General features: G+C 46.1%; 1 protein-coding gene across 1 annotated transcript in view; it reads left to right on the top strand.

Moving 5' to 3' along the window:
* ABCA13 (ATP binding cassette subfamily A member 13) overlaps nucleotides 1–26,959 on the top strand; it is a 374,331-nt gene that overhangs the window by 213,997 nt on the left and 133,375 nt on the right. Inside the window, exons 44-48 of the mRNA XM_059886027.1 lie at nucleotides 5,723–5,812; nucleotides 9,620–9,689; nucleotides 12,287–12,405; nucleotides 13,980–14,067; nucleotides 19,726–19,834. Of these exons, the coding sequence (XP_059742010.1) occupies nucleotides 5,723–5,812; nucleotides 9,620–9,689; nucleotides 12,287–12,405; nucleotides 13,980–14,067; nucleotides 19,726–19,834 (476 nt within the window). The remainder of the gene's footprint in view (nucleotides 1–5,722; nucleotides 5,813–9,619; nucleotides 9,690–12,286; nucleotides 12,406–13,979; nucleotides 14,068–19,725; nucleotides 19,835–26,959) is intronic.

The following is a 26,959-nucleotide window of genomic DNA, read 5'->3' as shown; positions in this document are numbered from 1 at the left end:
TGTGGATCTGTTTTTGTACAGTGGTGCCAGTTCCTTGGACTTGCTGTAGAATGTTGCCTGGAGGGGCTGAAATTTATGTCAACAGTCTCTATTTGGGGGCATGTATAGATTTGTTTATTTATTTAGGTAAGTGTTCCTACTATGGACAGTGGTGTAGGAATACTTTGGATTTATGCAACTGTCCATTTTTTCCATTACCATACATTTCTGTCACAAGTTTTTCCAGGATAGCATCAGTAATTTCAGGGAAGATATTACCAAATTATCCCTGGTGGCTCAGTGGTAAAGAATTCACCTTCTGGTGCAGAAAACATGGGTTCAATCCCTGGACTGGGAGGATCCTCTGGAGGAGGATATTGTAATCCACTCCAGTATGCTTGGCTGGAGAATTCCGTGGACAGAGGAGCCTGGTAGGCTGCAGTCCATGGGCTTGCAGAATGGGACACAGCTTAGCCACTCAGTCACCCTCACCACCAGCACCAGCCACCACCATCCTTACAAATGTGCACTAACTTACAGTCCCATAACACTTTTGTTTTATTCAACAATATTTCTTACACATCTGTGTGTGCATGCTCAGTCTCTTCAGTTGTGTCCAACTCTTTGTGACCCCATGGACTGTAACCCAACTGACTCCTCTGTCCACGGAATTCTGCAGGCAGGAACATTGGAGTGGGTATGCCTTCCTCCAGGGGATCTTCCAAACCTAGGGATCAAACTTATGCCTCCTGCACTGCAGGCGGAAGCCCTATTATGCACCTACTGTATGGCAGATACCCTTCTTGGTGGTCACACACATGTGAGTAGAACAGGCTAAAGTCCCCAGGTTTGTGGGAGAGGGGAAGCTTGTTTCTCCCAAGTGTTCTCTATTACTTTTGACTCCGTGACTTGCTACTGTGTTTCTGTTAGGCAGCTGTTAGGTTTCTCTTAAGACTGAATGTTCCCAGTTGCTTTGTGGTTGTTCTGCATTTAACTTTGCATGTTGAATAGATCAAGCATCACATACAATTAATCTCCACTCAGTGTTTTTCCCTCTCCTCTGCCCCATCTTAACCTTTTCTTCTCAAGCAGGTGAGCATTTCTCTTCATTGGGCTCATGGCACTGAAATGCTTCCAGTTGGTTGCCAATACCAATTCAGTTTCTCTGCTGTGTTATTAATTTGGTAATTATGTTTTTTTTTTGTTTGTTTGTGAGCATTTCTTCCAGCTCTCACAGTATTAATCTTTGATAAAAGTAACGCACTCCAAAATTATTTTGAGTCTGAGAGTTAGAGATCTTTTAATATTTTCTTCCATTTCTAAGAGTAAGTCTTTCAAGTGAGAACAAAGATATTTCTCATGTTGCATAAATTATGAAACAGAGGAGCCTACATATTCGGTGCTCATTTTCTCATATTTACAGATGGGGACCCATCAGAGATTGCATATTTCCCTTCTACTTGTCTTTCAGTTCAGTTCAGTTCAGTCACTCAGTCGTGTCCGACTCTCTGCAACTCCATGAATCGCAGCACGCCAGGTCTCCCTGTCCATCACCAACTCCCGTAGTTCACTTAGACTCACGTCCATTGAGTCGGTGATGCCATCCAGCCATCTCATCCTGTGTCGTCCCCTTCTCCTCCTGCCCCCAATCCCTCCCAGCATCAGAGTCTTTTCCAATGAGTCAACTCTTCGCATGAGGTGGCCAAAGTACTGGAGTTTCAGCTTTAGCATCATTCCTTCCAAAGAAATCCCAAGGCTGATCTCCTTCAGAATGGACTTGTCTTTAATTTCAGACTAAACAGAAAAGAACAACTTTACAGGTTGTTACTTTTTGTTTTAGTAGAGTAGGAGTGTACCTAAATATGGAGGTGGGGGGAACTAAGATCCTGCCGGAGATCATTAATTTTCCTGGAAACGTTCCTTCCTCATCTGAATTCTTGTCTTTTACGTTTGCTGTGGGCCAGAGGAGAGCCTCTGCCCGCTTCAGTGGGCACAGCTGTGCTGCTGAGGGCTCTCCATAGTCCTCACTGCCTGCTCTGGGTCCCAGATGCCCTAGTGGGGTGACCCCATGTCCTGGTTTGCTAGAGGTGAGGTCTGGCATCGTGGTGCATAAGTTAATCATTCCCTTTCGTGCTCAGAAGTTTGCTCGAAACCCTATGTCTTGGTTTCAGAAAGAAAACCCTGTGTAGGCGTGTGAGTCTCAGTCACTGTTACTTTATTTATTTAGTTTGGTTCAAGGTGTCTATTCATTCAGTGACTTTGTTTTTGTTGTGGTGAAATATGTATGACAAGAAGCGAAACCATGTAAACTGGTTCTAGCTGTGTTGACCTTATATTCATTGAGTGTCTGTGCTCTTTGGGTTTCTCTGGCTGCTGGGGCCCTGGGGCCGTGTTTGTTCTGAGATGCTCGGGCGGTGCAGAGGGGCCCAAGCTGTGGCGGTTTCCTCCTCTGCTTCCTCCACACTCCCTGGCTCAGGAGGAGGAAGGCGTCTGCCCTCTCATTCAGCTTTTCCTCTCCTCTTTGGGGCCAAGAGACCAGGGAGGTTGTGGTCAGCAGGTCTCTGAGGGCCATCCTCTGGAGGACTGGCCCATTCTCTTCCTTGCCCCGGGTGCTTTGCAGCTGCTCTTCAAATGCCATCCCTGTGCCACCTAGCCCTGAGATTGCTCTGCCTGAGGAAGTGCCCATGGAGCCCAGCATCCCCTGGAGCCGATGCCTGTCCTATCCAGGGCTGGCTCGGGGCAGCGGGGCACTGGACAGCAAGCAGGGTGGGGAGAGTCACGTGCAGGTCGCTTCCTCCCAGAAGCCCCACATTTCTTAATTTGGTTTGATTGCCAGGAGCTATACCTGGGGACTCTTGTTAACAACACAAAGACCTTTGGGATGATGTGTAGTAATCCACATTAGCTCAAACAAGCCCCTGGGCCATGCTGCTGCACGTGAAGTTTTGAGATGTGCTGACATGGAGAGGAAGCAGTGCCCATGTAGGAGATGCCTCAGGAGTCCCAATCTAGCACTATTTCCAATTCCTGCAGTCTAGTAAGGACAGGCTTCTCATGCTTCCAGCAGTGCTCTAAATACAGCTAAGAGTTTGAAGATAACCAAAAAAAGGAGTTAAAGAACAGGCCACGGGCCTGATCCCTGGGTAGGGAAGATCCCCTGAAGAAGGGCATGGCAACCTACTCCAATATTCTTGCTTGGAGAATCCCATGGTCAGAGGAATCTGGTGGGCTACAGCCCATAGGGTCGCAAAGAGTTGAACACGACTGAACCGACTTGGCACGCATGCATGCACAAAGAACAAGCATTTGAATTTTATGGCAACATGGATAATGTAAAGCTAGTTTTTTTTTTTAAGTGACCTTTAGACCTAAGCAAAAAAGTGGTAAAAGTAAGCCATAACTTTGAAACTTGCTTTCAATAATTATCCCTAGTAAACAACTTCGTGGATCAATATTTTTTTCAGGAAAAAAATTTCAAACTTTCATATTTGTTCTTGGATTAATGGGTCAAAAGAGTGCAATTCAGAGTATTTCCACAGATGCCACAAATAATGTTTTCATTTTACGAGCCACATTTCCTTGGAAAATATGTCCCTTTCCTTCTAAAAGTGTTTTCTCATTTGTCAGAAACTTGAAGACTATTTATACAGAGGTCACACTGCCTACTTATGAGATGTAGCTTTGCCGTAAATTTCAGTATCTTTCATCACTGCAGAGTTCTGGCCATGGCTGTAGGGAATCAGATTAGGCCAGCTGTAAACCACCTGGATATTTTAAACTCATGGTTATATTTCATGCAGTGGGGAAGGTGGCATTTTCCTGTAAATAATTATTCGTTTTGGTTTTGGATGCTGTAGCAGTATTTGCATTCCATCTTAGGTCTGAAAGTAAAGTTGTCCTCAGCAGAAATATATGACTTATTTGGTGTAATGAGTTGTTATTTCTTTTCCATTAAAACTGGTCCTTTCTCAAAGGTAAGAGGTCCAGCAAGATCCAGTTGAGAGAAGTAAGATAACTGGGTGGAGATGAAGGATTAGGTCAATGATTTCAGCATATCAGCAAGATCACAATTGTTCACAGATGGCTCAGATATAAAGAATCTGCCTGCAAGGCTGGAGAGCCGGGTTCAATCCCTGGGTGGGGAATATCCCCTGGAGGAGGAAATGGCAACCCACTCCAGTGTTCTTGCCTGGAGAATCCCATGGACAGAGGAGCCTGGCAGGCTACAGTCCATGGGGTTGCAAGGAGTCAGACACGACTGAATGACAACACGCACGTGCATGGTTGTGATTAATCGTAGTACGACCCACTGCTAATCAGCCTAATTGAGGCAGGTTTGAAATACTGTTTCCTCTGCATTTTCTCAAGTCAAGATGTTTTGTAAAACTGATGTATAAAATTTACAGTTAAGTTTGTTTCCACATCTCCGCCAGACTAGAAGAATAGTGTGTCTTATCTTTGATGGTGTCTTCAATAAGGAGATTCCATCCATGGCTTGGTTCCCATGGATGCTGCTTGAAATGTTAATTAACTTCTGAGATTCATGCCAGTAAAATAGAGACTATAATTCATTGTGTACTTAAAGCATACCTAGAGCTTCTTATTGGAGAAGGCAATGGCACCCCACTCCAGTACTCTTGCCTGGGAAATCCCATGGACAGAGGAGCCTGGTGGGCTGCTGTCTTTGGGGTCGCACAGAGTCGGACACGACTGACGTGACTTAGCAGTAGCAGCAGCAGAGCTTCTTATCAAGAAAATACTCAGTATAGTTTACATATTCATGTCTGACTCTTTGTGACCCTATGGACTGCAGCCTGCCAAGCTCCTGTCTATGGGATTCTCCAGGCAAGAATACTGGAATGGGATGCCATTTCCTCTTCCAGCAGATCTTCCCCACCCAGGGATCCAACCCACATCTCCTGTGACTCCTGCATTGACAGATTCTTTACCATTACCACCACCCAGAAAGCCTGTATAGAAACATTCAGTCGTGTCTGACTCTTTGAGACTCCATGGACTATACAGTCCATGGCATTCTCTAGGCCAGAATACTGGAGTGGGTGGCCTTTCCCTTCTTCAGGGCATCTTCCCAACCCAAGGATCAAACTTAGGTCTCCTGCATTGCAGGCAGATTCTTTACAGCTGAGCCACAAGGGAAGATCAAGAATACTGGAGTGGGTAGCCTATCCCTTCTCCAGCAGATCTTCCCAATCTAGGAGTTTAACCGGGAACTCCTGCATTGCAGGCAGATTCTTTACCAACTGAGCTATCAGAGAAGCCTGTAGAGAAACACACAGAAGACCAAATATAAGAAGTTTTGTCGCTGGGCTGTGTAGTAGAGCAAATGTTCATAGCAAACCAAAGCTCTGGCATTAAGAGAATAGTTTTATAACTTTAATATGTTAACATGATGTAATATTATGCAGCCTTTCAAGTTAATTTTTTAAAAACATGCAGAAATGCTAGAGTTAGTAATATTTTAAGTGAAAAGATGAGACAAATGATGCACTCGAGTGCAAATATATAAAAATGGGTTTATCTGTGGTGGCAAAACTGTGCTTTTACGATGCCTCTTCATCCTGGTTGACTTCACCATAAACAAGGTGAATGATGAGCTCTAACTGCTGCGCTGGGAACACGTGCCTGGCCTGGTGGGCCTGGGGCTGGCTCTGAGGCAGAACATCCTGAGAACTCCCGGCTGAGTACTGACCTCTCCCATTGTCCTTTGTCTCCCGATGAGCAGCAGTGAGAACGATGGCCTGGAGCTCACCCGGGTGCTTTTGCGGAAGTTTGGGGATCAGGATCCGCCCTGTGCTGACTTATACCCAGACCTGTAAGTACCTGACACCCTTTGCAGAAGAGCAGGCTCGAGCTGGCGACGCATAGGCTGGCAGGATCTCCTGGCACCTGTTCTCACTACAGGGAGAGCAGTAGCCGGGTGAGAGGGCGAGGACTGAGCATGCCTGATGCTGGCTGTTGATAAGATGACCTAAGAGAAAACTCCATCACTCTCCTTTCCCTTACTTGATAAATACAGGCTTTGTATCATTGCAAAATCAATTAGTAAAATCAATATTGAATAGCATTCAGTTAACTTACTAAAACCTCCAAAGAATAAACCTGTAAAAAGAATAAAGTAACAATTAAATATGAAATAGATATTATTAATATTTATTATTTACTTTTTAGGGTAAACTTGTACCTATGAAAAGATTAATTGTGTGTTTTTTTTTTTTTTTTAACTAAAGAGAGTTAAAAAGTCAGTAACATCAGTGTGGGGGTGAGTTACTTTGAAAACTTTTTTCCTAAGATTTGAAAATGATATTAATAGTATAGAGATGAGACCTTGATAAAGCATGCCTTTCTTCATAAACAGTCTTCTCTCTTACTTTGCTTGACTGTTATTTATTGAGGATCGTGCTGTTGTAGGAATCAGGATTGATGGAGGACTTAGGAATTTACAAATGGGGAAGTGATAAAAAAAACCATAATGATGTATTAAGTACTGAAGTGTATGTTTTTCAGTAATAAATACTAAAATCCAGACAATAATGCCATATCGGTGCGTGTTCTCCTAATTTGTGATGACTCATCTTGTGCATTATTGATGTTGGTAATGAACACGAGACTGAATACCTATTACTGGTCTCAGTGAGGAAGAATTAATAGAAAGTTAATCACGTTGTTTCACTTTAGTCTTCTCTTGAAAAAGGAAGTAATTAATTTAACTAAATAAAAGCTTCCATGGTGATGCTTTTATTTCCCTTCCGTCTAAAGAAACATGCAGGATGTAAAAACTGTCTACCTTTGAGAAATTGAAATATAATCTGGGGCCCTGCAGGGTTTAGTCTGGGCCCAACCTGGCAACAAAGAAGAAAGAACAGTTGGCAGAAAAGAAAAAGATATTTATCTGGCCTTTCTAGAGGAGGGAAAAGGTAGAATCAGTGCTAAGACAGGAGACCATGTTCCAAATTCTGTTCAGACGTCAGTTTTACCCTCACAGACTGTTGCCAGGAGTCGGTGGCCCCCAGGCCCTCCTGCCTCACCCCCTGCCCCCGAGCTCTGCCCCTGCCCCACAGCCTGCAGATGCTCACTCTTCCCTCCTCAGCCTTTCCTCCGACTTCCTGGGTCTGCTTCTTCTTCTTGTCCCTTAACTCCCTCCTAACTGTTAACCATTTCTTTGCTTTTCCTTGGTCAGCTTGACCAAAAGCTGGAGGAGGGCGCTATACAAGGAGGCGCTTTGCATACTTACATCAGTAATAATTTCTGTCCACGTCTCACAGTTAAGTCTTATTTACCGAAATCTCAGGTTGAAACAAAAGGTTTTATTTAAAACAAATAATTTTCCTTCTATAAATGTAAAACAGTATTGAATTCAGTGTCTACATTTTCCATTGTGGGCAGACTTTAGCCATCATTTGATTATGAACTAGCAGACACATTTTAAGACAGTAGACGAGATTCTGTGTATTGACTGTTTTTCTGCTCAGACTCTGAGCTTCTGCTGAGGGAGCATATTGAACCCCCAACTTTACCTCTTCTCAGGCAGGAAAGTGAAGAAAGTGATAGTCGTTCAGTCATGTCCAACTGTTTGTGACCCCATGGACTGCAGCTCACCAGGCTCGTCTGTCCATGGAATATTGGAGAGTGTTGCCATTCCCTTCTCCAGGGGATCTTCCCAACTCAGGGATTGAACCCAGGGCTCCTGAATTGCAAGCAGATTCTTTACCATCCAGGCTGCAGAGGACCTGGGGCAATGGAAGGTGAGGTCAGGAATCTAAAGCACACCCAGAATGCACATATCGAGCACCCAGGAAAACTGGGGGAGACTCAGATTCTGGGTGGGGCCACAAGAGCCTACATCCCAGCTCTGCTGAAGACACTCTTGAGTGATGTGGGCGTGACTCACCTCCCTCTGCTCTTTTAGCATCACTGTGCTCCCACGTCTCGCAAGAGAGCAAGTGTCATCTCAGACCACAGGGTGTCCCTGTGCCGAGACTTTTGTTCCTTCAGGCAAGTTTGTGTCAGAACTTTCCCTCTTGAGAGTAGGTCCTGAGAACCTCTCTCTGGCACTGAGATGCAAAGTGCACATCTGAATGTTGAAAACTGCAGGCAGGCGGGCCTGCGTCAAGGAGACCCACTCAGTCCAGCCTCACCAGATGCGACAGACAGAGGGACCATGTCAGACACCCCCTTGGGATGACATCACTGCTCATGTGTCCTGTGAAGCCTGGCTGGTGTTCCACACACAACCCTGGGGTCCTGATGTTGGAGGGGTGCGAATAAGTCTGATCCTACATCTCCCATCTCCTGTGCCCTCTGCGAGCACAGCTTCCCAGGACTTCCTGGAGGCTGGGAGGCTCCCACATCTAGAACCTGCTAAATGCTGTTGCTGGTCCCTGTGCAGCAAGGTGCATCTCTTTACTCTCTAAACCGGAAGCTAAGAGAAAAACCAGTGGAGGATTTGGAAGAGACAACGAGACATTTTGAAGAAATGCATTATGTTGTAAATACTTGCTAACAGTCATCAAAGACCAGCAGTGGAAGCAAGGAAGGCTGCAAACTTCAGGAATGTAAACGGAGTCATTTTTTTCCAAGTGATTATCAGATACAGCAAGCAGTCTGATTAAGCACATCACTGCCTTGGCTACTGTCTTCCTGTCACTTTCAAGGCTCAAAACAGGAGTCTCCATAGGTTGGTTGACCGAGAAAGTCACACCAGGGAAGCCTTGAAGTGATTTTTGATATTTCAGAAATTTACATGGAAATTATATTTTGCTGACCTAGTTAATAGAAATGGCAGATTTCCTTTCATTGGCCTGGACGTTTTTCACCTGAATGTTCTAACACTAGAGCCACACCGCCTGGAGCAAAGAGCGAGGGCTTGGAGCACGTGAGACTGTCTTCCAAAGGGTGATGTCGTGTGAACCCCTGACCTCTGAGAACCCCAACCCTTCTTCCCAGAAGTGAGGTTGCAGATGTTTGTGGTGAAAACATCTAGCCAGGTGCCTGTAGTTCAGTGAAGGTTAATTTCCTCCTTTCTCTCCCAGTTTGTGAGTAAATAACAATTATTAGTACTAAAGCAGATTTCAGTTTGTAAACATTGCTGAAAAAAAATCAAAACAAGAGGACTAACAAGGAGAACAGTGACAGGGAGCTTTGGAATACAGAGATTCTGAAACTCTGCAGTAAGTTGGTTTCATAGCAATTTCTGAGGCACCACCGTTCTTCATGACAGAAATTCAATACTAGTCGCTTTTCTTTAAATGATGATCAGTTATGATGTCACACGATGAAAAGGAGTTAGCAACTTCCTGTGTTTAGGAGTTGCTGTGCTGAGGGTACCTGGTTTGGCCACCAGGAGTCCTGGGGTCCATGACAGCCCACCGGGAGCCTCAGTGGCAGATTCAGTGCACGAACAGAGAGCATCATTTAATATAATGGAAATAATGTGATTGTAATAAAGCATTGTCATCAGATTAACAGCTCAAGCTGTGAAAACAAATGTGAGCACTCTGCCTTCTGCATCACGGGGAGATGATGCTCTTGTGAGCCGTGCTCTGGTCTGGGGGATGCTGTCATGGAGATGCAGCAGCTCTGTGATCTGAGTATCATCCTACCTTCTCCTTCGTTTTGTCAGGGAGAATTCTTCCTGCTGGCACACCGACCCCTCCTCTCACTGGGGAGTCCAAGAGTCCTGTGGCTGCCTGGTAGGTTACCTCAGTGTTTTTGATTTTTTAAAAGCCTAAACCTCAAGGAACAGAAGTGAGTTCACCTATTCTCCCAATTCACCGAACCCTCCCCTTCCCCTGCCTCCCCTTCCACGTGTCCATTCTGTACATCTGCGTCTCTATTCCTGCCCAGAAGATAAGTTTATCTGGACCATTTCTCTAGATTCCATATATATGCATTAATATATGATATTTGCTTTTCTGTCTCTGACCTACTTCGCTCTGTATGGTGGACTCTAGGTCCACCACATCTCTGCAGAAGTCCGACTCTGTTCCTTTTTATGGCTGACACTACTGTGTGTATATATACATACGTGTGTGTATACACACACACACGCACACACATCTTCCTTCTCTGTCCATCTGTTGACATTTAGATTGCTTCCCTTGGTGCTCTGTGATGAGCCAGGTGGGTGGGATGAGGGGAATGGTGGCGGGGGTGGGGGAAGGTCCACGAAACTGGGAATACACATATAGCTGATTCCCTTCCTCGTTCAGCAGAGACTAACACAGTATTGTAAGGGATTTATATTCCAATTAAAAAAAAATGAGTTCACTCCCATCAGAAAAATCTTTGTTTTTGGTAACTACATGAACTTCCAGACTAAATGAGTCTTAGGTTTCCTTGATTGGGTGCTTCTTGGAAAGGTGTCATGACGTGGTTTCCAGGGTGACCCTCCCATTCATTTTCCACTGGTCGCAAATCAGCGACAGTCCAACAGCGGACCTAGAATGCACTTCAGGGGGGAAATTTCCCAGAATTTCAAGGCAGGGTGACCTCAGGTTTCTTGTATTTTTATTTGAGTTTTGAAAGCTGGATGTTAAAAACTAAGATATCACATGGCTCTTCTAACTATGGCTGAGCAATACAAGGCACACAGAAGTGGGTTACCCCTGTTACAGTGAGAGGCACGCTGTCCAGTCTGTTGAGAAGAATGGAGTGAAATTTATGTGGAAAACTGGTTGGAACTCATCTCAAAGGAACTCTCAAGAGGCAGTTAGTAAAGGGCACAGGTGTATTGGCTAAAATCAAGAAACAGATATGGCGATCCTAATTTATAGGAAAAAAATAAGACAAACAAAAATCTTAATTTAAATTGAGTTTTAAGAAAATGACCATGTGAGCATGTTTATAAGTCTTTTCTGTTTAGTGGTCCACAGGGTGTGTGTTAGTTGCTGAGTTGGTTCTGACTCTGCGACCTTATGGACGGTAGCCTCTGTCCATGGAATTCTTCAGGCAAGAATACTGGAGTGGGTTGCCAGTCCCTTCTTCAGGGGATCTTCCCAACCCAGGGATTGAACCCATGTCTCTGCATTGCAGGCAGATTCTTTACCGTCTGAGCCACCAGGGAAGCCCTCCTAATAGTGTAGTGACTTTCGAAAGGCTTCCTTTCGATGGACCCGGTCTCCTTTCTTCTCTTAGAGCGAATGTCTGCACTCAGGTGAGGCAGTCACACAGCACCATGGATGTAGGTAGGGCCCACCTGATGGATGCCGCATGCCACCCTTACGGCCTGGGCCATTGGTGATGCTATTTGCTGCTCCTTTGTGGTGACCAGCTGCTCTGCTCAAGTTCTTTATGGACCCAGTGATTGGTTTCTTCCCCATCTTGTTTATTCCATTAACTCAGGAACCCTATAAGTTTTCACTCCATGCTCTGATTCTTTGGCCTTGATTCACTCATTCTGTTAGACTGGTACTTTTTATTACAAGCTGCCTGAAATTTATTGGAATTAGATTGGGTGTCAGTATCAGACAAATGAATGAACAAGTACCAGAATGGTTGATGTTGAATTCGCTCGAATTCACATGAACTGTGAGATCTCAGAAATATGTGTGCAAGGAGAAAAGGATTTCCTGTGAAAAAGCTCCATAGCCAAGGGAGCTTCAGAAATGTCAGAGAAAGCCCCATGTAACAGGTCTCTTTGCCATAGCTCCTGCAAGATGCTCAAATCACAAGGAGTGGGAAAGAGGCAGCTGTTAATTTACCTGACTAAAGAATCCTTGTTTTTGTATGTGTGTGTGTGGTGCCTAGGTGCCTTGGCAGAATCTTCTGGAAATGCTAGTCTACTTGTTAGGAGCCAGAGGCCCTCAGGAGAGAGGGAGTCAGGTGGTCCCTGCTGGGCAAATATTTCCAGGTTCCAAGCCTCTGAGTGGCTGCAGAAGAGGAGTTTGGTCTCTGTTTCAGGCATTTAGGGAAGAAACAGTCTTTTGAATTTTCTCGGTTATTGTCCTCTGACTCTCTTGGTGGTTCATCAAATGCAAGATGACCCCAGTGAAAACATATTTTCCCTTTTGAGTTCTTACCCATCTGCCCAACTTATATAGAGGAAAGGATTGAAAGTCCCCCAGTGTAACTAGGGGCAAAGGTTGCAGTGGAATTCTGGTATAATTCTCAAATGTAGGTGACTCTCTTAAGAGAGACATGAGGAATCAGAACATATAAAAGGCCATCGATGAGTCACTGAAAAAGTGAGAGCTGGGAAGAGTCACATTTGCTTTACTTAAGTGGTATCGGGGAACCTGCATGTGCGTGTGAACGAGCTTCTACTTCCCATCTTTGGAAATGATTGCAGAAGTGCCCCAATGCGAGCACCAGGGCTCCCTACCTGACCAACCGCCTGGGCCACCGGCTTCTCAACCTCTCTGGCCTCCCCCTGGAGGAGTATTTGCTGGCGCCGATGGAAAAACCGAGGTGGGTTTGAAACCTCTGCTGTATCTTTCCTGTTCTCAGAGTTACTTAGGAAATCTGATCATTTCAAATGCTGATGTTCTTCAATGCTCAGAAGTCTCCTGGTAACCTTGATACTCATAAAAATTCTGAAGCCGTGCTGCAGAACTTAATCAGATTCCTCCTGCTGACTTTCACTCCGGCCCCGGGGGGAGTGGGGGAGTCATGTTCATGGAGTGTCACCTAGGGGAGCCAGAAGCAGCTTGACTGCTTTAGAGGATAAGCCCTGAGACGTTCACAGCATAATGAGGGAAGCTCTCCATGGTATCCTAACGTCCCTCTTAAGAGATTTTGAGGAAAGCTTTTGTTCTGTGCTGCATTTCCTTGAGCTTGAGAGGGGGAATCTAGATGAGAGGATAGGGATGAGCTGCTCATTGCTTTAAATTACAATCATACTCACTATTCCATCAAATGTCCTGAGACCCACCCCCCAACACAAAAGCATCATTGTATGGGGTGTCTGCGATGCCTAGAACATCCTCCCACCCCACCCCCAGGCCCTTTTTCCTTCTGATGCTTCCCGGACCATCTCTGGCCCCTGCTGCCCTCCCGTTGTGCCTTTAAACACATCCAGGAATCTCTGATTTTTGAAGGTGGGCGCTTGTGTGCCTAGGACTTAGAATAGTATCTGGTATACAAATGGCACTCAATCAATGAATGCTTGAGTCTCTGAAATGAATGATTGAGTTAAATTGAGCTGAGTAGGAATCTATCCTTATTCTTTTGCCCCAAATTTCTGCTCAAAATCCAGGCACAATGGTGGAAATTTGTTGTTTTAATCTCCTTTTATCCAGAGACTGGGAAACAAAGTTTAGTATGTGTTTTTATTTCTAATGTCCAATATTTTTAGAAGCTTCATAAGTGCTAAATATACTATATAACCCAAGGGATATGGAGAGAAAATTCACCCCACATCCCGGGAGAAACTCACAGAGCTGTGTAAGAGATGAACTGGCAAAAAAGACAGTTAAGGTCCAGCATAGCAATCAACACAAGAAATGGAAATTAAGGTGTTGTGAGAACCCCAAAGAGAAGGCGATTCACCCCAGTCGAGGTAGCCAGGGATGCCTTCCTGCAGGACGCAGTGTGTGCACAGAGAGTGAGAGAAGCGAGAGGAAGAAAACTGTTCAAAGCAGGCTGACTCAGGAGCAGGGCAAACCAAAGGGGACTGAAAGCTGATTTTAGGGGAGATGGCCATTAATGAGAACACCAGCAGGGCAGGCGAGCACAGCAAAGCCCTGCACGGGGCGTGTGTCCTCACACCTCGGGGAGTGCTGAGAGGCTCTACTCTAACGTGGGTGAGGAGTGGGTGATCTCATCCATCCCTGCTAAATAAGCAGCGCCTTCCTTGGATACCTGCCTGGGGCCAGGCCGCATCCCGCAGCAGGCTGACCCCGGGGGGCTGCGACCCAGAGCCTGGAAGTTCCGCAGCCACTGTTTTATGGCCTTCGGTGTGGTGGGTGGGAGACACCCTCTGTTAGGAGGTGTCTGCCTGGTGCTGCCTGGCGAAAGCTCTGACCTCTTGTTTACTTCCCCAGGCTCGGAGGATGGTCTTTTGGAGTACAAATCCCCAATCAAGTTCAAGACACGAATTCAAATATGTCAAAACCCCAAAATCTGGCAAAGGTACAGTCTTTCCTTTTTTCCTTTTTTTCTTGTTTTAGAAAGCATTCAGGGAAACTTGCTTTGTAAAAATCTTTGTGGGTATAGGCAAAATCAAACCAAATACCAGTGTTTGTTACCCTGAAACACAGCCAGTTGTATGTGAGTTTTCTCTTGAAAGAGAAAATGAGTCGTTTCCTTTAGACTATCTAGAAATATATGAAATAGGTCACTGTTTTTTGTAAAGATGAGAATTCACTTGATAGACCTAAAGCAAATAAAGAAAGTAATCTGCTTTTAAAGACGCTTATCATCAGGGTAGGGCTTTCCAGGTGTCACAAGTGGTGAAGAATCTGCCTGTCAGTGCAGGAGACAGAAGACATGTAGGTTTTATCCCTGGGTTGGGAAGATCCCTTGGAGGAGGACATGGCAACCCACAGCAGTATTCTTGCTTGGAGAATCCCACTGACAGAGGAGCCTGGAGGGCTACAGTCCGTAGGGTTGCAAAAAGTCAGACACGACTGAAGGGACTTAGCCACAGCAGCAGCAGCAGCATCAGGATGACAGTGATCTTGATACATGTATTTATTGACCAAAAAGTTCATTCGAGTTTTTCCTGTAACATTCTGAACCAACTTTTGGGTCAACCCAATAAATTCCTTTTCTTCCTGATGACTGGATGGACCCAGAGTGGTGAGCACCCCTCCCAGGGGTTGGATTTTTAAGCCCTCCAGATCTGGCCCTATGAATGAGGAAAATCCCTTTGGCATTACCAAGAGTGGCCAGGAAAGACCCCCTTACACCAGTAGCACCCTTACCCCCTTAGCCACCAAGGAACTCAGAGGCAGGTAATCTCTAAGGAAAGAGCTTGGTACAACCTTAAGATGGGAAAGATTTGAAGCTCGCAGCCTCAGTAATTGGGGAAATAGTCTGGTTTTGGTCCTGATTTTGAGAGAAATTGGGAAAGAGTAAGTCATGGGAGTGATGTGTGTGTGTGTTAGTTGCTCAGTCGTGTCCGTCTCTTTGCGACCCCATGGACTGTAGTTCTCCAGGCTCCGCTGTCCATGGGATTCTCCAGGCAAGAATACTGGAGCAGGTTACCTACTCCAGGGGATTTTCCTGTCCCAGGGATCAAACCCATGTCTCTCGAGTCTCCTGCATCGGCAGCTGGATTCTTTACCACTGAGCCACCTGGGAGTGATATCTGCTTGTACACCTGTCATATCACCGATGAAATGTTTGCCTTGTCGTGGGGCCTTTCGTGGTTCATTATGACTCGGAAAAGCTTTTCAGGATCCAGGTTTATGCCCGTTGAAGGATTATTCAGTGAAATAAGGTGCTTTACAGGTTTTTAACAATGTAATCCCTGGTGAAAATGTTAACATTCATACTTCACAATCTAATCACAAAGAAAAGTTTTAACAGTCGTATTTCACAATGTAATCCCTGATGAAAAGTTCTGGTCCCTGTGTAGACTGTTCAGACATCCCTCATTTCAGCTGAGGTTTGTCAAATCTCTCTCACGCTGCAGGCCACACACAGGGAAAGATTTATAGCTTAAGATGAAAAGATCAAGATTCATAGCTTGATAGAAAAATAATCTAAAATACCTTTGCTGGCTTTTTGAACACATGATGTGACTGTTATTAATAAACCCAGTTTGTAGGAGGAATCTGCCCATTTCCTCCGAGAACATTTTTTAAGTTTCTAATCTGTGTGAATACCAAGCCTCCTGCTGACAGTGGAACGTCCTCCCGTGACAAGGGCTCAGCACCCTGTGTCTCCCTGACACCTGCTCTTTTTCCTCTTTGTTTGTCTTCTGTATCGACATGTTTGAGCAGTGACTTCTGCAGCTTCTGATGTTGTTTGACATGGACTTTGCCATACTCAGGTGTGCAAGTATCCAGCCCTTTGGGGAAAGAGCCTCTTTTCAGGGAGCTCAATGATCGTGAGTCCGTATTGGACTCTAAAGGGCATCTGGTGTCTCAAATTCCTATAGCATTGCTGGTGGTTGATGTCATGTCAAATTATTACATTAACCTCTTGGTAATTAACCACCAGCCTTTTACTTTGGCCTTTGGGGTACATTCATAAGACCACAGAGTTTACGATTTTTGCAGTCTTTTTGAGGAGAAAATGGGAAATTTGCATATGAATAGGCTTAATACTTAAAATTCATCGTATTTTAGAATATCTCTCACAGAACCTTTATGAATGATTTCATTCACATCTTGAGTGTTCAGCTGGTTTAGTTAAACACCCTCTAGAACATATTTTGTTGTTGTTCAATTGCAAAGTTCTGTCCAATTCTTTGTGACCCCATGGACAGAGAGAGCCTGAAGGGCTACAGTCCATGGGATTTCCCGGGCAAGAATAGTAGAGTTGGTTGTCATTTCCTTCTCCATGGGATCTTCCGATCCAGCAATAAAACCCGCATCTCCTGCATTGGCAGGTGGATTCTTTACCTCTTAGCCACCAGGGAGACCCTCTAGAATGTATACACTTCAGTTAAAAAAGTTAAACACACTCCCCTCTTGTTTGGCGTTCATTCTGTTTTGTTCTCGTATATACTTTTATGCATTTGAATATCCATCCAGAGATTTTTTTTTTTCCTTATAGTAACTTAGTTGCCTCTCTGAGGAACTGTTCCTGGGGATCCTGACATGAAAGGTCTGTTTTGAGGTGTCATGATGTGTTCCTAAAAGGAGGTTAACTTCCTCCTTCAGCTGTTGGATTTATTGATCCTGTCTTAGAGACCAGCAGGGAAGGAAGTCCCACAACTTATTTAAGATCATCATGAAGCATCTATCACTTACTTAAAAGAATTTATAAAATTTCTCCCAAGCAAAAGCCAGTTTGTAGTAGAACCGAAATGATGTTCAAATTGTTCCTTGGAACTCTGTATGTTGTCATCTGTCCTGAAAGTGATGCCAGGGTCGTCAGGACCATCAGCAGCTGGCCGTCGTGGAGCTGGGCGGGGCTTTTAGGGGCTGTGCTCTGCACAGAATGCCGAGTCTCCCTCTGGTTGGGGAGACTCCCTGACTGGATCCCACCCGGTCCCCTGGCACTGTCCCCATGGCCGTGTTCTCAGTGCCTATACTCAGGCTAATGGAGCAGCTCCTCACTGGCCCCCTGCCTGCAGAGAGCAGGGCTGGAGCCCTCAGGGGCCAGCATGGCAACACCCCCTGCCCTCTGACCTGGCCCCGTTGATGAACCCTGGTGTCTCCTCGTCTCACTGAGGTCTTCAGGCCGCATTATGGCTCCTATTAGGACAGGTTGCACCCTCTATGGTTAACGAGCATTTTGGGATGTCAGGGTCCTCAGGGTTATACCCTTTAGGTCCCTGGAAGCCCCTCTGTCGCCTGAGAGGGTCACTGGGCACCACCCCTCCCTCAGCAAGCATCACCAAGTTTCACGGCCACGCCTGTGACTTGGTGTTGATCATGAGGCATCCATCTTGACCTTTGGCCTAGAGACTGTGTCCCTGAGTGGAGAGGTTTGTCAGCTGCTGGTCTCAACTGGGATGATGGTGGGGACCCAGTCCTGGTGGTTGCCTAGGGCACCACGGTGACAGCAGAGGCACAGGGGCTGAGCCCAGGTCGGAGACCCACAGCCATGGGTAGAGGAGAAACGGAGCATGAACTCGACCCAACACAGAAGCTGAAGCTGATGGGGAGGGGTGGGCAAGATGCCCAGGCTCTGGGGTACCCCACCTCCACCATAGCTATCCCACTTTGGTTTCTGTGTTTTTGTACACTGTATTTTTTTTTAATACAGTCCCTATACAGTAAATCCTTGTTGCTGTTTTATTTTAATCAATCACTTAATTTTTAAAGATGAAAAAAAATTTTTTACCAAACCATGAGGCAGGTGGGATCCTAGTTCTCCAACCAAGGATCGAACCCAAGGCCCCACACTGGATGTGCGGTGTCTTGGCCACTGGACCACTATGGAATTTCCGTGTACAGTGTCATTTCTAAGCTAAGAAAAATGTCACCCTGCTTTTAAAACAAAATTTCAAACAAACTAATTTGAAGGCCCCATGTCTAAAGCAGAGAACACGCCTGGCTTTCATGTTTTTTTCCTCCAGTTAAGCAGTTAATGGAGCCAAGATGGTGGTGGGGGGAGCAGGCCGTGGACTGTGGTTCCCGTCCACAGCAGAGGTTTTATACTGTATGTCCTTTAACTTTAGCAGTCTTGCATTTTGCGTCATTGTATCCAGACGCATAGCTAGTCCCTGTATGTTAGCACATCTGCAGGTGTGTGTGTGTTTGAGGGTGGGGGTGGTGAGAGGTGGACTGGGGGCATCCTGCAGGGCCTGGGGTCACTGTGTTGGCTGTAGAACGGGGGCAGATACCCTCTGGTAAGTGATCTCAGTCCAGGGCAGGGCGGGCTGCCCTGTGAAGGGAACCCATGCTTTCCCCCACTTTTCAGAATCCTGTGTCTGAATTACACCCATTTGTGAGTCTGTGGATTTTTGTGTTACCAGTCTCAGATCCACTTGAGCACAACTGAGGGCATCAACAGGTTGTCCTGGGTCTGTGGATAGTCGGTCTTGAGCAGAACTTCTTCCTTCTTGGAGTTGGAAGGAGTGACTGCTAAGGGTTTCCCTGAACCTAAGAAACTATTTGAAGATGGGAGTGTGTAATGGCAGCTGCTGTGACAGAGGGCAGGGTTCTGCCTCCTTAATCACCCAGGGAGGTGGGCTTCCTAAGAAAGAGTTGGGCCACTGTCCTGCAGAGAAAGGCATTTTCATGAGCTGTCACTGGATACTTAGTTCCCCCTGTGAACTCAGGACCCTGGTAGAGACAACTGGTCACCCTGTGATGGGGTTGGGTAGGGGAACGGGTTGGAAGCCCAGGGACCTGAGATTTGGCCTGAACTTTGCAGAAACTATGAGAACCTGTACAGCTTCCTCTGAGTAGAAACCAGTGAGAGAGCAGCTATAATTCCACAAAGAAGATTGTCACAAAAGACAGTGTCATCTAGAGAAATGAACTTGAATTAAGGTCAAAATTTGTTGGTTGATTCATTATCTCTTAAAGACACTCACCAGCATTCCACTGAGTACATTAAAATTTTTTTCATTAAAATATCAATATTGTGAGATATAGATATACTGATGGTTCAATTAGTATTTTTTATGCTACTCCTTATTTCAATTTTAATAACATTGTCTGTCTCCCATTTTCTCCTTCACCTTCCTCCTGTCTGACGGGCCTGCTGCTTTATTCTCCATGCTCAGCAAATGTTCACTTCAATTTATTTTGAGGAATAATGTTCCACATTCAGTTATTAATTTGAGAGTCATCATTTTTTTCTTATCATTTCTGTGCTTTTAATTTGCAGGTCAGATTTCATTAGCTTACCAATGGAGAAAGAAAAAAAAATGGGCTTAGATTCCTTTTTTTTGCTGTGAGAATATAATTATAGAGCAACACTCACATTTGTTCTGGGGAAAATTAATCTATTTTTAGCTATAAATTATATGCTGGAGATAAATATAAAATTAGCAGGCTGGAATTCACTGCTCACTGTCAGCCATGTGGGACCATTACATGGAGGCCTGTGTTCAGGTGCTGGAGAAGCAAATTTACGTGTGTTCCTTATATGTGAGAACAGCTTACGAATAGACTTAAGAACTAATTTCAGGAGGGCCATTAAGTTATCTTTCTCTTTTAGGTGTGGTACAACCAGAAAGGCTTCCACTCCCTGCCTTCCTACCTAAATCATCTCAACAATCTTATTTTGTGGAGGCGCTTACCCCCGACCGCAGACTGGAGACAGTATGGTAATGTTATTCTGTGTGCATTTTCTAATTCACTACTTTCCAAAGACAGTGTTGTTAATGGGAAAGAATCACAAAAAGTTGTGAGCAGAAATGTGAAGAGTGATGCGAAGTTTCTGTTTGGCAGCCAATCCATGTAGAAGCGCGTACACATTGAGAGGCTGTGGTGGCTTTTGTGTGTGTGTGTCCTTCAGTGTCTTTACCTGTGAAGTTGTGACCTCAGCTGTGAGATGACAGGAGTCGAAGCTGACTAGAAAGCTCAGTCCCAGTGACTTAGCATCCTCCAGAAGCAAGAGTAAATGCTCTTTCTAAAGACACTATCGTGTGGTCCAGGTCACCATTACTGATGGGAAGGTGCTCATCGCTTACCATAATTTACTTTATGCTGAGCCCTCCACTCATCAGTCACCTTTGTTGACTGTGAATTCACTCCCTGTGCTTTCTTCTTTTGGTAAACGACACGGGTCCATTTCTGGAACCCAGAGTGGATTTATTGGTTTAAGGGGATGTTATATGCTTCACTTGAGTAGTTTATCAAATTCATTCAGTTCTTTGGGAAAAAAAAAAAAAAAAGAAAGAGTGCAAGCAGATGTATAAATACCAGCAGGTCATAGCTGTCATAATTTATTTACAGGATTTTTTTTGAAGCATTAATTCACATAGAAATAAATGTTAAACCATTTTCCCAGTATGCCATGACTTTATTCCAAATTCATTCTGCCGTATTTGTTTTCCCCTCTCCACCAATTTTCAAAATAAAACAGGTTTAATTATTCTGTGGCACTGCAATTGTTTTGGGATGGCAGTGCATATAATATAAAAATGTGTATGCCCAAGTGAAGTAATAAAGAATAAAGAGTGCTATGGAAGAGGAATAGCAGAGTGGTGTTTATTGTGTCTGAAATGTACTAGGGGCATTAGATATTTTTATATCCATGGTCCCATTTAGTGTTTGTGTTAATTTGTAAGGTGGGTGGCATTTGCCTCTTTCACTGTTTAAAAACCTGAGATTCAGAGGAATCACCCATTACCTGCTTGTTGAGTGAAAGGGCCACAGTTCGGTTCTAGGTATGGCTGATAACACAGCCTTTGCCTTTCTGTTGCAACAAACTGAGAGGGTGCTTCTAATAGGCACAAATGGAACATGCTTCATGGAGGGGAACATGTTTCATGGAACATGCTTCACGAAGGGGAACATGCTTCATGGAACATGCTTCATGGAGGGGAACATGCTTAATGGAGGGGAACATGCTTCATGGAGGGGAGCATGCTTCATGGAACATGCTTCATGAAGGGGAACATGATTCATGAAGGGGAACATGCTTCATGGAGGGGAACATGTTTCATGGAACATACTTCATGAAGGGGAACATGCTTCATGGAGGGGAACATGTTTCATGGAACATACTTCATGAAGGGGAACATGCTTCATGGAAAATGATTCATGAAGGGGAACATGATTCATGAAGGGGAACATGCTTCATGGAGGGGAACATGTTTCATGGAACATACTTCATGAAGGGGAACATGCTTCATGGAGGGGAACATGTTTCATGGAACATACTTCATGAAGGGGAACATGCTTCATGGAAAATGATTCATGAAGGGGAACGTGCTTCATGGAACATGCTTCATGAAGGGGAACGTGCTTCATGGAGGGGAACATGCTTCATGGAGGGGAACATGCTTCATGGAACATGCTTCATGGAGGGGAACATGTTTCATGGAACATGCTTCACGAAGGGGAACATGCTTCATGGAGGGGAACATGTTTCATGGAACATGCTTCATGAAGGGGAACATGCTTCATGGAGGGTAACATGTTTCATGGAACATACTTCATGAAGGGGAACATGCTTCATGGAACATGCTTCATGGAGGGGAACATGCTTCATGGGGGGAGCATGATTCATGGAACATGCTTCATGAAGGGGAACATGCTTCGTGGAGGGCAACATGTTTCATGGAACATGATTCATGAAGGGGAACGTGCTTCATGGAACATGCTTCATGGAGGGGAACATGCTTCATGGGGGGAGCATGATTCATGGAACATGCTTCATGAAGGGGAACATGCTTCATGGAGGGCAACATGTTTCATGGAACATGATTCATGAAAGGGAACGTGCTTCATGGAACATGCTTCATGGAGGGGAACATGCTTCATGGGGGGAGCATGCTTCATGGAACATGCTTCATGAAGGGGAACATGCTTCATGGAGGGGAACGTGTTTCATGGAACATGATTCATGGAGGGGATCATGCTTCATGGAGGAGAGAATGCTTCATGGAACATGCTTCATAGAGGGGAGTGTGCTTCATGGAACATGCTGCATGGAACATGCTTCATGGAGGAGGTCACTAACACTGGATCAGGAACATGAGCAAAAGTGTGACTGATGTCAGGATGCTACCATGGGTACTAGTGGTGCTGATGTGGGAGAAGTCAGAGCATCTGCTCAAATTACTGGAGGAAGTTCCAGTTGACCTCATCCCGAGGGCGAGTGTACAGGAGGAGCACTGTTGATCTGTCTGAGAGGGCCTCTGAGGCCAGCTTCTGCTTGACCTTCACTGACAGGGGAGGATGATGGCCTTTATGTGGTGGGCAGCTGAAAGGCTTGGTCTGTATCTGGGAATGAGGATGACAGGATCCCAGGAGTGTGTCAGGAAGAATAATCTGAAGCCACATGGTAAAGGGAGGGGCCCTGGCTGCTGCCACATGCCCTGCTGGAAGGATGCTGCTCCCAACTTAGGAGTGACCCAGGTAAGGCCAGGACGCCTCAAGGCAAACAGGTGAAAATTATCAGCTTCAAAGAGGTGGGAGGAAAGGTTGAGCCTTTGGAGAAGGGAACAGGAAGAAAAATTAAGAATTTGACACCAGGACATTTAGAGGAAGAGCTTAAAGGATTAAAATATAAAGCTGAGCTTTTAGTAATGAATGATGTAGTGGTCAGTACTGATGACCTGGGAATGATTCAGGAGCAAGAGACAGAGTAAGGGATTTATACAAGTTCAGAGGTGGTGGGTTCATGTCACATGTCTGGTGAAAATACATGTGCAGCAGGATTCAGACAGCTGGAGAGATAAGGGCAGGAGAGGGGTCGTGAATAAAAACCATTTAGCTCAAACTGACGTGGAGACAGGAAAGTCGGGGTGAGAGAGGGTGGGAGTGGGAAGGAGGCAGAGGGGCTGTGGCCCCTGAGGTGAGAGATCTCGGCACAGAGTCCAGAGAAAGGTAGAGTGTCAGGAAGAGCAGGAAAAAAAAAATCACCCAGTATTCCAGCATCTCCAGGAAAATGGGTGTGCGGTGCATTGGCTGGTGGCTTCTGTGGACTAGACGTGGGGACTTGTGGAGATAGAATCAGAGGGAAGGAGGGTGGTGAGGGAGGCCTTTTCAGGAATTTAGGAGGCCAGATGGATAAACTCTGCTCCGTGGGAGGTTGGCTGTGAGGAAGGATGATCAGGGAATGTGCGTGTCATGTGTGTGCATGTGCGTGTGCATGTGTGTGCATGCATGTGTGTGTGTGTGTGTGTACAGCTGCATGTAACATAAGCAGCGATTGGGCCTAGGGACAGTGTGACTAGCCCACAGGTGCCTGCCGATCGTGTCTTCTCCATCCTGTTTTCTGGGGTCCCAGGCCTTCCTGGTGAGAGGGTCAGCTGAGAAGTGTCCACTGGTAGTAGACTTTTTGTTCCTTTGTTGTAAGGTTGTGTTGACTTGAAGAAGACATTTATTATCGGCTACTGGCAACTTCTTGAGCAGTATGTTATCTGTGTCACATCCCAGTTCCTCGTGGCATGAGTACGTGGTCCTCGTGGGAAGGAAGGTCTATGAAGTGAATCGGGAGCACAGTCCCTCGGGAGAATGTGTGGGGACCTGTCATAGCCAAGTGTTGATTAAGGACTCTGATGAGCAGGGCTCTGCACAGAAGCCTCTCCTCACACCCCTGTCTGTCTGTCTGTCTGCGATGGACAGACAGCGAGCTGTTAGCTTAGCCATTATGATGACTCAAGAGCTCATGGGCCATGGGACTCAGGTAGGGCCATGCAAGCGGAGCCTGAGTCCTGAGCCCAGCAGAACTGGGAACCTGATCAATGGGCATCTTGGCAACAACTGCTGATGAACCGCTCTGCATACAACATACCTGCTTCTTGTCTCCAAGGCCCTGGGTCCTGGCACACCTGGATGTCCCCGCCTTCAATGGAGGAGCTTTCTGAGCCCTGACCTAGCCTGCCCACCCTGCTGTGCCCCAGCAAATTTGCAGCTTGTCAGGGCCCCCCTGATTTTAAGCGTGAAACTCAATGTAAAGCAGGTGACTAGCCTCGCCCAGCACCTGGAGTCATCGTTAGATGACTGGCAGGCTGGCGGCGGTCTAGACGAGTAGACGTGTTCATGCACGGACTCTGCAGGGAGGCTCTTCCACGTGAGTCCACGTGTCCTGCTTGGTGACTGCCCACAGTGGCCTGGACATCTGTGGGTTCTGGGCAGAGCCGTGCAGCTGGGGAGGGGGCAGGCGTGGATGTGGCCTCAGTTCATCTGAGGAGTGGGGGTTACAGAATGCGGCAACTCAGAGGCTTTGTTCTCATGTCAGCAGGATAGTCACATGGTAAGGTCAGACCCCAGGAGACAGTGAGGGACAGGGAGGCCTGGCGTGCTGCAGTCCATGGGGTCACAGAGTCGGACACAACTTGGCAACTGAAGAGCAACAACAGTAAGGTCATGTGATGATGTTTTTCTGGGTTCCGAGGGAAGTTAGAAGTCAGTTGAGGCCAAGTCCCCCCAGCCCGGACAGCTTCTTCCTGCGCCTCCCACCATCGGTCCATCTCTCTGCCCTTGGGATCCTGAATATTCTCAGTATCTGCACCACCTGCCCCTGTGTCAGCCTCGTGGGCGAGTCCCTGGACTCCCACTTGCCCCCAGCCCCACAGCCTCATGTCCTCTAAGTGCCCACGTCACCCACAGGATCCGTCCTTCAGATCACACACCCACCTGCCTTCCTGCATCTCCTATAATCAAATAAAACAGATTCCTCCTACAACCTGAGGCCCCCCACTTCTGGCCAGACAGCTCCTCCTGACTCTCTTTCTTCCGAATTCCTCTCTGCCACGTCCCTCCCCCTTTCTTCTTGGTTCTTGAGAAGCCTGACTGTTTGTCATACCCTCCTGGATGAAATAATAATAAAACCTTCAAACCCAAAACCAAGTTCAGTCCTGCTTGCCCATCGCCGGCACCTCACTCCCCCTTCACGTTGCGCACATGTCTGCATCCCCCTGGCCCCAGTCTGGGTGCTCCCCTTGGAAAGTATTTTTGTTGAGATTCCACTGACAGTGATTCAAGAGTAAAGACATGGTGAAGATGCTGACGCTTTGCTGGGGGAAGCGTTTCTAAAGCGGTGAGGTTGTCCTGGCCCTGTGTTCAGGCATCAGTGCCTGTGTTGGCTCCCACGTCAAAGGCCGCCTTCTAATCTGCTGCTGACCTGTCACTGCGCCCCGTTCCTGCCATGCTCCCCTCCTACCCTCTCTGTGGCCAGCACGTCACCCCACTGACCTGCTGCCCCTTCGGGCCTGGTTTCTGCTCAGCTTCTGTCCAGAGCACCTCTTTTCAGTCTTCTTCACCTTAAAAATTTCTGCCCAACTTTCTACATTAAAAAAACCAAAAAACTGTATTGAGATACGTTTGACATACGAAAAATTGTAAACACAATATAGACACCTTGATGAGTTTGGGGTAAGTATACACCCTAAAACCATCATCATGGTCAGGCCCCTAATGTTACCTTTGTCTCCCTTCTGTCCCACACATCTGTCTGTCCATCTGTCTATTTCCCTCTGTCTCTCTACTGTCACTCTATGGTGGCTCAGATGCTAAGGAATCTGCCTGCAGTGCTGGAGACCTGGGTTCAATCCCTGGGTTAGGAAGGTCCCCTGGCCTGGAGAATTCTGTGAATATTCATTGGAAAGACTTATGCTGAAGCGCCAATACTTTGTCCACCTGATGTGAAGAGCTGACTTATTAGAAAAGACCCTGATTCTGGGAAAGATTGAGGGCAGGAGGAGAAGGGGATGACAAAGGATGAGATGGCTGGATGGAATCATTGACTCAGTGGACATGAATTTGAGCAAACTCCAGATGATAGTGAAGGACAGGGAAGCCTGGCTTGCTGTGGTCCTGGGGGGGGGGGGGTCACAAAGAGTCGGACATGACTTAGCAACTGAACAACTACAGCAATCTATTATCTATCTATCTATCCCTCTATTATCTATCAATTTATTTTGTGATTAAAAAACATAAAATCAATCCTTTTAGCGGATTTGTAAATGCACAATGCAGTGCCTTAAACCCTAGGCTCTGCACAGACTAAGACTTACCGCTTGTATAATTAAAACTTTATACCTTTGACAACACCCCTCATCTCCCTTCCTCCAGCACTTGATAACTACTATTCTGTTCTCTGCTTCTAGGAGTTGAACTAGTTTAGAATTTTCATGTAAGTGGGATCAGGTAGTATTTGTTCTTCTGAGTCTGACCTGATTACTTCAAGGAAACAATAAAATGAAAAGGCACCTTATGGAATGGGAGAAAATATTTGCAGACCATATAGCCCATGGACTTAATATCCAATACATATAACACCTTTGACTCAATAGCGAAATAAATGGGCAGAGGACTGAACAGATGTTTTTTAAAGAAGGCACCCAAACGGCCACATGGGCTGAACTGAGGGCACCTGGCTGAGTCGTACTTCGGTTACTGCGGCAGGGAGATAGACAGAGGGTGAGTGGGAGCCACAGTCAAGGGCGCCCCCCTTGCCTCCTCTCTGAACTCGGACACCGCTGCCCGGCACGACGGACACCTGAGTTGGGGGCAGGAAGTATGGTCCTGCATCAGGAGCCAGAAGGAGCTTGTCCGTTCCTCCCACACCCCCCCTCCTCTGCTCCATACCCCACTTTCTGAATCCCCTTGGAGGGGACAGTTTGCAAAGGTGCTCTCAACCCCAGAGAGGGGAAGGTGACTGGGGCAGGGCACACATGGGAGCAATGATGTGCCCGCAGGTGGGGGTGAGATGAGCCTGTGAGCAGGAGGGAAGCAGGTTATGGGCTACTTTTTTTTTTTTTTTAACACAATAC

The sequence above is a fragment of the Bos taurus genome, chromosome 4, assembly GCF_002263795.3.
Source record: "Bos taurus isolate L1 Dominette 01449 registration number 42190680 breed Hereford chromosome 4, ARS-UCD2.0, whole genome shotgun sequence".
NCBI classification, from domain to species: Eukaryota; Metazoa; Chordata; class Mammalia; order Artiodactyla; family Bovidae; genus Bos; species Bos taurus.
This window is presented reverse-complemented; position numbering and strand designations above follow the sequence as displayed.